The sequence below is a fragment of the Ranitomeya variabilis genome, chromosome 2, assembly GCF_051348905.1.
Source record: "Ranitomeya variabilis isolate aRanVar5 chromosome 2, aRanVar5.hap1, whole genome shotgun sequence".
NCBI lineage: Eukaryota > Metazoa > Chordata > Amphibia > Anura > Dendrobatidae > Ranitomeya > Ranitomeya variabilis.
This window is the reverse complement of record NC_135233.1, coordinates 10,219,603-10,228,236: the sequence shown is the minus strand read 5'-3', so window position 1 is coordinate 10,228,236 and position 8,634 is coordinate 10,219,603. Positions and strand designations below refer to the sequence as shown.

General features: G+C 48.7%; 1 protein-coding gene across 1 annotated transcript in view; it reads left to right on the top strand.

Moving 5' to 3' along the window:
- Positions 1–1,356: 1,356 nt before the first annotated feature.
- LOC143804162 (epoxide hydrolase 1-like) overlaps positions 1,357–8,634 on the top strand; it is a 30,541-nt gene continuing 23,263 nt past the window's right edge. The window contains exon 1 of the mRNA XM_077281970.1: positions 1,357–1,565. Coding sequence (XP_077138085.1) covers positions 1,537–1,565 — 29 coding nt within the window. The 5' untranslated portion in view covers positions 1,357–1,536. The remainder of the gene's footprint in view (positions 1,566–8,634) is intronic.

The window sequence follows — 8,634 nt, the reverse complement described above, 5'->3', positions numbered from 1 at the left end:
CATGTGATGTCCGTCCGGTCCCTTGCAGTCTGCTTCCCGCTCTGACAGATCCGGCCGTACAGTGAGAGCAGAGTGCAGCAGTGACGTCACCGCTGTGCTCTGCTCTCACTTTCTGGCCGGCAGACAGTCAGAGCGGGAAGCGGACGGCAAGGGACCGGACGGACATCACATGGTGAGCATGTACGGTTTGTTTTTTTTTACTTTTACGCTGGTAACCAGGGTAAACATCGGGTTACTAAGCGCGGCCCTGCGCTTAGTTACCCGATGTTTACCCTGGTTACAAGTGAACGCATCGCTGGATCGCTGTCACACACAACGATCCAGCGATGACAGCGGGAGATCCAGCGACGAAAGAAAGTTCCAAACGATCTGCTACGACGTACGATTCTCAGCAGGGTCCCTGATCGCTGCTGCGTGTCAGACACTGCGATATCGTATGGATATCGCTGGAACGTCACGGATCGTACCGTCGTAGCGACAAAAGTGCCACTGTGTGACGGTACCCTTAGTTGTGATAGCAAACAGTGAGGTACCGATAAAATGTTTCACATGTGTAGTTAGCATATTTTGTATAATTCTTCTAAAATACATAGAGTTCTGCATTTTTGGGGAAAAATTTGTTAGATTGAGTACGATTGATTATGTGCGACATAAGCGATTTACGTGAATAACTTCTGAACTACACATAGACTTGATATTTTTTTTGGCAAATATTGTTCAGGACATTGAGCTGGTCATTTTCAGTGCTAGTGGTCCAGGGTACCTGTTTTCAAATTGAACTTATGTACGGTTGAGTGCGTTTGATTATGTGCGACATAAGGCTACGTTCACATTTGCGGTCAGCGCCGCAGCGTCGGGCGCCACAGCGGCGCCGCATGCGTCATGCGCCCCTATACTTAACATGGGGGCGCATGGACATGCGTTGTGCTGCGTTTTGCGCCGCATGGCCGCAAGCGTTGGACGCAAGAAACGCTTCAAGTTGCATTTTTTTTGCGTCCAACTTGCGGGCAAAAACGACGCATGCGGCGCAAAACGCAGCGTTTTAGCGTGCGTTTTGCCGCGTTTTTGTTTGCGTTGTGCGCTGCGGCGCACAACGCAAATGTGAACGTAGCCTATGCGATTTATGTGAATAACCCAGGACCACAAGTAGTCAAAATAAACATCTCAAAGTCCTGATCAAAATTGTACCCAAACAATATCCACTCTATGTATAATTCCCCATGCATGGAAAATCGAATAGCTAACTAATAGCTAATAGCTAACTGCAGGCTCTCTGACACACGTGTGCGCTCGCTTCCTTGGCTTTGTGCTGAGGCTGCGCCCACATATTGGGTTACTGGCCCTTTTAGAGATTAGCAGGTGAGGCTGCTGACGATCAGTTGGTCTTTGGCAGGTAACTCCGTGCACTTCGTACACCGGGGCCAATCTGCTGAGCGGCTGCACGGTGCGTTCCCACCTCGGGCATTGGAGGCAGAGAAGGAGACGCGGCCAAACGTGGTGAGCAACCGCAAAGAGCGCCCGGAACCAGGCGGCGACATGTGGAGACAAGTGCTGGAGAACGGCAGGTGAGGGGCTCCCCAATAACAGTGTACCCCCAGCCATGGGGCTTCTGGGGGCACCGAGGTCTGCGGCTCGGAAGGGGGGCACGGGAGCGACTGGCGAAGATCATGTGTAAATGTGCAGAGGTGGCCTGCAGATCTGTGGAGCCCAGCGGCGTAATAATCTGCAGGATCTATCACTATGTATCTGTCAGGAGGTGGAGGAGCGATGCTCTGCAGAGGTCAGTGGTGTAATAATCTGCAGGATCTATCACTATGTATCTGTCAGGAGGTGGAGGAGCGATGCTCTGCAGAGGTCAGTGGTGTAATAATCTGCAGGATCTATCACTATGTATCTGTCAGGAGGTGGAGGAGCGATGCTCTGCAGAGGTCAGTGGTGTAATAATCTGCAGGATATATCACTATGTATCTGTCAGGAGGTGGAGGAGCGATGCTCTGCAGAGAGGTCAGCGGTGTAATAATCTGCAGGATCTATCACTATGTATCTGTCGGGAGGTGGAGGAGCGATGCTCTGCAGAGGTCAGTGGTGTAATAATCTGCAGGATCTATCACTATGTATCTGTCGGGAGCTGGAGGAGCGATGCTCTGCAGAGGTCAGTGGTGTAATAATCTGCAGGATATATCACTATGTATCTGTCAGGAGGTGGAGGAGCGATGCTCTGCAGAGGTCAGTGGTGTAATAATCTGCAGGATCTATCACTATGTATCTGTCAGGAGGTGGAGGAGCGATGCTCTGCAGAGGCCAGTGGTGTAATAATCTGCAGGATCTATCACTATGTATCTGTCGGGAGGTGGAGGAGCGATGCTCTGCAGAGGTCAGTGGTGTAATAATCTGCAGGATATATCACTATGTATCTGTCAGGAGGTGGAGGAGCGATGCTCTGCAGAGGTCAGTGGTGTAATAATCTGCAGGATCTATCACTATGTATCTGTCGGGAGGTGGAGGAGCGATGCTCTGCAGAGGTCAGTGGTGTAATAATCTGCAGGATCTATCACTATGTATCTGTCGGGAGGTGGAGGAGCGATGCTCTGCAGAGGTCAGTGGTGTAATAATCTGCAGGATCTATCACTATGTATCTGTCAAGAGGTGGAGGAGCGATGCTCTGCAGAGGTCAGTGGTGTAATAATCTGCAGGATCTATCACTATGTATCTGTCAAGAGGTGGAGGAGCGATGCTCTGCAGAGGTCAGTGGTGTAATCTGCAGGATATATCACTATGTATCTGTCGGGAGGTGGAGGAGCGATGCTCTGCAGAGAGGTCAGTGGTGTAATAATCTGCAGGATATATCACTATGTATCTGTCAGGAGGTGGAGGAGCGATGTTCTGCAGAGAGGTCAGTGGTGTAATAATCTGCAGGACATATCACTATGTATCTGTCAGGAGGTGGAGCAGCGATGTTCTGCAGAGAGGTCAGTGGTGTAATAATGTGCAGGATATATCACTATGTATCTGTCAGGAGGAGGAGGAGCGATGCTCTGCAGAGAGGTCAGTGGTGTAATAATCCGCAGGATATATCACTATGTATCTGTGAGGAGGAGGAGGAGCGATGCTCTGCAGAGAGGTCAGTGGTGTAATAATCTGCAGGGTATATCACTATGTATCTGTCAGGAGGTGGAGGAGTGATGCTCTGCAGAGGTCAGCGGCGTAATAATCTGCAGGATATATCACTATGTATCTGTCAGGAGGTGGAGGAGCGATGCTCTGCAGAGAGGTCAGTGGTGTAATAATCTGCAGGATCTATCACTATGTATCTGTCGGGAGGTGGAGGAGCGATGCTCTGCAGAGGTCAGTGGTGTAATAATCTGCAGGATCTATCACTATGTATCTGTCAGGAGGTGGAGGAGCGATGCTCTGCAGAGGTCAGTGGTGTAATAATCTGCAGGATCTATCACTATGTATCTGTCAGGAGGTGGAGGAGCGATGCTCTGCAGAGGTCAGTGGTGTAATAATCTGCAGGATATATCACTATGTATCTGTCAGGAGGTGGAGGAGCGATGCTCTGCAGAGAGGTCAGCGGTGTAATAATCTGCAGGATATATCACTATGTATCTGTCAAGAGATGGAGGAGCGATGCTCTGCAGAGAGGTCAGTGGTGTAATAATCTGCAGGATATATCACTATGTATCTGTCGGGAGGTGGAGGAGCGATGCTCTGCAGAGAGGTCAGTGGTGTAATAATCTGCAGGATATATCACTATGTATCTGTCAGGAGGTGGAGGAGCGATGTTCTGCAGAGAGGTCAGTGGTGTAATAATCTGCAGGACATATCACTATGTATCTGTCAGGAGGTGGAGCAGCGATGTTCTGCAGAGAGGTCAGTGGTGTAATAATGTGCAGGATATATCACTATGTATCTGTCAGGAGGAGGAGGAGCGATGCTCTGCAGAGAGGTCAGTGGTGTAATAATCCGCAGGATATATCACTATGTATCTGTGAGGAGGAGGAGGAGCGATGCTCTGCAGAGAGGTCAGTGGTGTAATAATCTGCAGGGTATATCACTATGTATCTGTCAGGAGGTGGAGGAGTGATGCTCTGCAGAGGTCAGCGGCGTAATAATCTGCAGGATATATCACTATGTATCTGTCAGGAGGTGGAGGAGCGATGCTCTGCAGAGAGGTCAGTGGTGTAATAATCTGCAGGATCTATCACTATGTATCTGTCAAGAGATGGAGGAGCGATGCTCTGCAGAGAGGTCAGTGGTGTAATAATCTGCAGGATATATCACTATGTATCTGTCGGGAGGTGGAGGAGCGATGCTCTGCAGAGAGGTCAGTGGTGTAATAATCTGCAGGATATATCACTATGTATCTGTCAGGAGGTGGAGGAGCGATGTTCTGCAGAGAGGTCAGTGGTGTAATAATCTGCAGGACATATCACTATGTATCTGTCAGGAGGTGGAGCAGCGATGTTCTGCAGAGAGGTCAGTGGTGTAATAATGTGCAGGATATATCACTATGTATCTGTCAGGAGGTGGAGGAGCGATGCTCTGCAGAGAGGTCAGTGGTGTAATAATCTGCAGGATATATCACTGTATCTGTCAGGAGGAGGAGGAGCGATGCTCTGCAGAGAGGTCAGTGGTGTAATAATCCGCAGGATATATCACTATGTATCTGTGAGGAGGAGGAGGAGCGATGCTCTGCAGAGAGGTCAGTGGTGTAATAATCTGCAGGGTATATCACTATGTATCTGTCAGGAGGTGGAGGAGTGATGCTCTGCAGAGGTCAGCGGCGTAATAATCTGCAGGATATATCACTATGTATCTGTCAGGAGGTGGAGGAGCGATGCTCTGCAGAGAGGTCAGTGGTGTAATAATCTGCAGGATCTATCACTATGTATCTGTCGGGAGGTGGAGGAGCGATGCTCTGCAGAGGTCAGTGGTGTAATAATCTGCAGGATCTATCACTATGTATCTGTCGGGAGGTGGAGGAGCGATGCTCTGCAGAGGTCAGTGGTGTAATAATCTGCAGGATCTATCACTATGTATCTGTCAGGAGGTGGAGGAGCGATGCTCTGCAGAGGTCAGTGGTGTAATAATCTGCAGGATCTATCACTATGTATCTGTCAGGAGGTGGAGGAGCGATGCTCTGCAGAGGTCAGTGGTGTAATAATCTGCAGGATATATCACTATGTATCTGTCAGGAGGTGGAGGAGCGATGCTCTGCAGAGAGGTCAGCGGTGTAATAATCTGCAGGATATATCACTATGTATCTGTCAAGAGATGGAGGAGCGATGCTCTGCAGAGAGGTCAGTGGTGTAATAATCTGCAGGATATATCACTATGTATCTGTCGGGAGGTGGAGGAGCGATGCTCTGCAGAGAGGTCAGTGGTGTAATAATCTGCAGGATATATCACTATGTATCTGTCAGGAGGTGGAGGAGCGATGTTCTGCAGAGAGGTCAGTGGTGTAATAATCTGCAGGACATATCACTATGTATCTGTCAGGAGGTGGAGCAGCGATGTTCTGCAGAGAGGTCAGTGGTGTAATAATGTGCAGGATATATCACTATTTATCTGTCAGGAGGTGGAGGAGCGATGCTCTGCAGAGAGGTCAGTGGTGTAATAATCTGCAGGATATATCACTGTATCTGTCAGGAGGAGGAGGAGCGATGCTCTGCAGAGAGGTCAGTGGTGTAATAATCCGCAGGATATATCACTATGTATCTGTGAGGAGGAGGAGGAGCGATGCTCTGCAGAGAGGTCAGTGGTGTAATAATCTGCAGGGTATATCACTATGTATCTATCAGGAGGAGGAGGAGCGATGCTCTGCAGAGAGGTCAGTGGTGTAATAATCTGCAGGATCTATCACTATGTATCTGTCAGGAGGTGGAGGAGCGATGCTCTGCAGAGAGGTCAGTGGTGTAATAATCTGCAGGATCTATCACTATGTATCTGTCAGGAGGAGGAGGAGCGATGTTCTGCAGAGAGGTCAGTGGTGTAATAATGTGCAGGATATATCACTAGGTATCTGTCAGGAGGTGGAGGAGCGATGCTCTGCAGAGAGGTCAGTGGTGTAATAATCTGCAGGATATATCACTGTATCTGTCAGGAGGTGGAGGAGCGATGCTCTGCAGAGAGGTCAGTGGTGTAATAATCTGCAGGATATATCACTATGTATCTGTCAGGAGGTGGAGGAGCGATGCTCTGCAGAGAGGTCAGTGGTGTAATAATCTGCAGGATCTATCACTATGTATCTGTCAGGAGGTGGAGGAGCGATGCTCTGCAGAGAGGTCAGTGGTGTAATAATCTGCAGGATATATCACTATGTATCTATCAGGAGGTGGAGGAGCGATGCTCTGCAGAGAGGTCAGCGGTGTAATAATCTGCAGGATATATCACTATGTATCTGTCAGGAGGTGGAGGAGCGATGCTCTGCAGAGAGGTCAGTGGTGTAATAATCTGCAGGATATATCACTATGTATGTCAGGAGGTGGAGGAGCGATGCTCTGCAGAGAGGTCAGTGGTGTAATAATCTGCAGGATATATCACTATGTATCTGTCAGGAGGTGGAGGAGCGATGCTCTGCAGAGAGGTCAGTGGTGTAATAATCTGCAGGATCTATCACTATGTATCCCTCAGGAGGTGGAGGAGCGATGCTCTGCAGAGAGGTCAATGGTGTAATAATCTGCAAGATATATCACTATGTATCTGTCAGGAGGAGGAGGAGCGATGCTCTGCAGAGAGGTCAGTGGTGTAATAATCTGCAGGATATATCACTATGTATCTGTCAGGAGGTGGGGGAGCGATGCTCTGCAGAGGTCAGTGGTGTAATAATCTGAAGGATATATCACTATGTATCTGTCAGGAGGTGGAGGAGTGATGCTCTGCAGAGAGGTCGGTGGTGTAATAATCTGCAGGATATATCACTATGTATCTGTCAGGAGGTGGAGGAGCGATGCTCTGCAGAGAGGTCAGTGGTGTAATAATCTGCAGGATATATCATTATGTATCTGTCAGGAGGTGGAGGAGCTATGCTCTGCAGAGAGGTCAGTGGTGTAATAATCTGCAGGATATCACTATGTATCTGTCAGGAGGTGGAGGAGCGATGCTCTGCAGAGAGGTCATTGGTGTAATAATCTGCAAGATATATCACTATGTATCTGGCGGGAGGTGGAGGAGCGATGCTCTGCAGAGATGTCAGTGGTGTAATAATCTGCAGGATATATCACTATGTATCTGTCGGGAGGTGGAGGAGCGATGCTCTGCAGAGAGGTCAGTGGTGTAATAATCTGCAGGATATATCAATGTGTATCTGTCAGGAGGAGCGGTGCTCTGCAGAGAGGTCAGTGGTGTAATAATCTGCAGGATATATCACTATGTATCTGTCAGGAGGTGGAGGAGCGATGCTCTGCAGAGAGGTCAGTGGTGTAATAATCTGCAGGATATATCACTATGTATCTGTCAGGAGGTGGAGGAGCGACGCTCTGCAGAGAGGTCATTGGTGTAATAATCTGCAAGATATATCACTATGTATCTGGCGGGAGGTGGAGGAGCGATGCTCTGCAGAGATGTCAGTGGTGTAATAATCTGCAGGATATATCACTATGTATCTGTCGGGAGGTGGAGGAGCGATGCTCTGCAGAGAGGTCAGTGGTGTAATAATCTGCAGGATATATCAATGTGTATCTGTCAGGAGGAGCGATGCTCTGCAGAGAGGTCAGTGGTGTAATAATCTGCAGGATATATCACTATGTATCTGTCAGGAGGTGGAGGAGCGATGCTCTGCAGAGAGGTCAGTGGTGTAATAATCTGCAGGATATATCACTATGTATCTGTCAGGAGGTGGAGGAGCGACGCTCTGCAGAGAGGTCAGTGGTGTAATAATCTGCAGGATATATCACTATGTATCTGTCAGGAGGTGGAGGAGCGACGCTCTGCAGAGAGGTCAGTGGCGTAATAATCTGCAGGATATATCACTATGAATCTGTCAGGAGGTGGAGGAGCGATGCTCTGCAGAGAGGTCAGTGGCGTAATAATCTGCAGGATATATCACTGTGAATCTGTCAGGAGGTGGAGGAGCGATGCTCTGCAGAGGTCAGTGGTGTAATAATCTGCAGGATATATCACTGTATGTGAGGAGGTGGAGGAGCGATGCTCTGCAGAGGTCAGTGGTGTAATAATCTGCAGGATATATCACTGTATGTGAGGAGGTGGAGGAGCGATGCTCTGCAGAGAGGTCAGTGGTGTAATAATCTGCAGGATATATCACTGTATCTGTCAGGAGGAGGAGGAGCGATGCTCTGCAGAGAGGTCAGTGGTGTAATAATCTGCAGGATATATCACTATCTGTCAGGAGGTGGAGGAGCGATGCTCTGCAGAGGTCAGTGGTGTAATAATCTGCAGGATATATCACTATATCTGTCAGGAGGTGGAGGAGTGATGCTCTGCAGAGAGGTCAGTGGTGTAATAATCTGCAGGATATATCACTATGTGTCTGTTAGGAGGTGGAGGAGCGATGCTCTGCAGAGGTCAGTGGTGTAATAATCTGCAGGATATATCACTGTGTATCTGTCAGGAGGTGGATGAGCGATGCTCTGCAGAGAGGTCAGTGGTGTAATAATCTGCAGGATATATCAC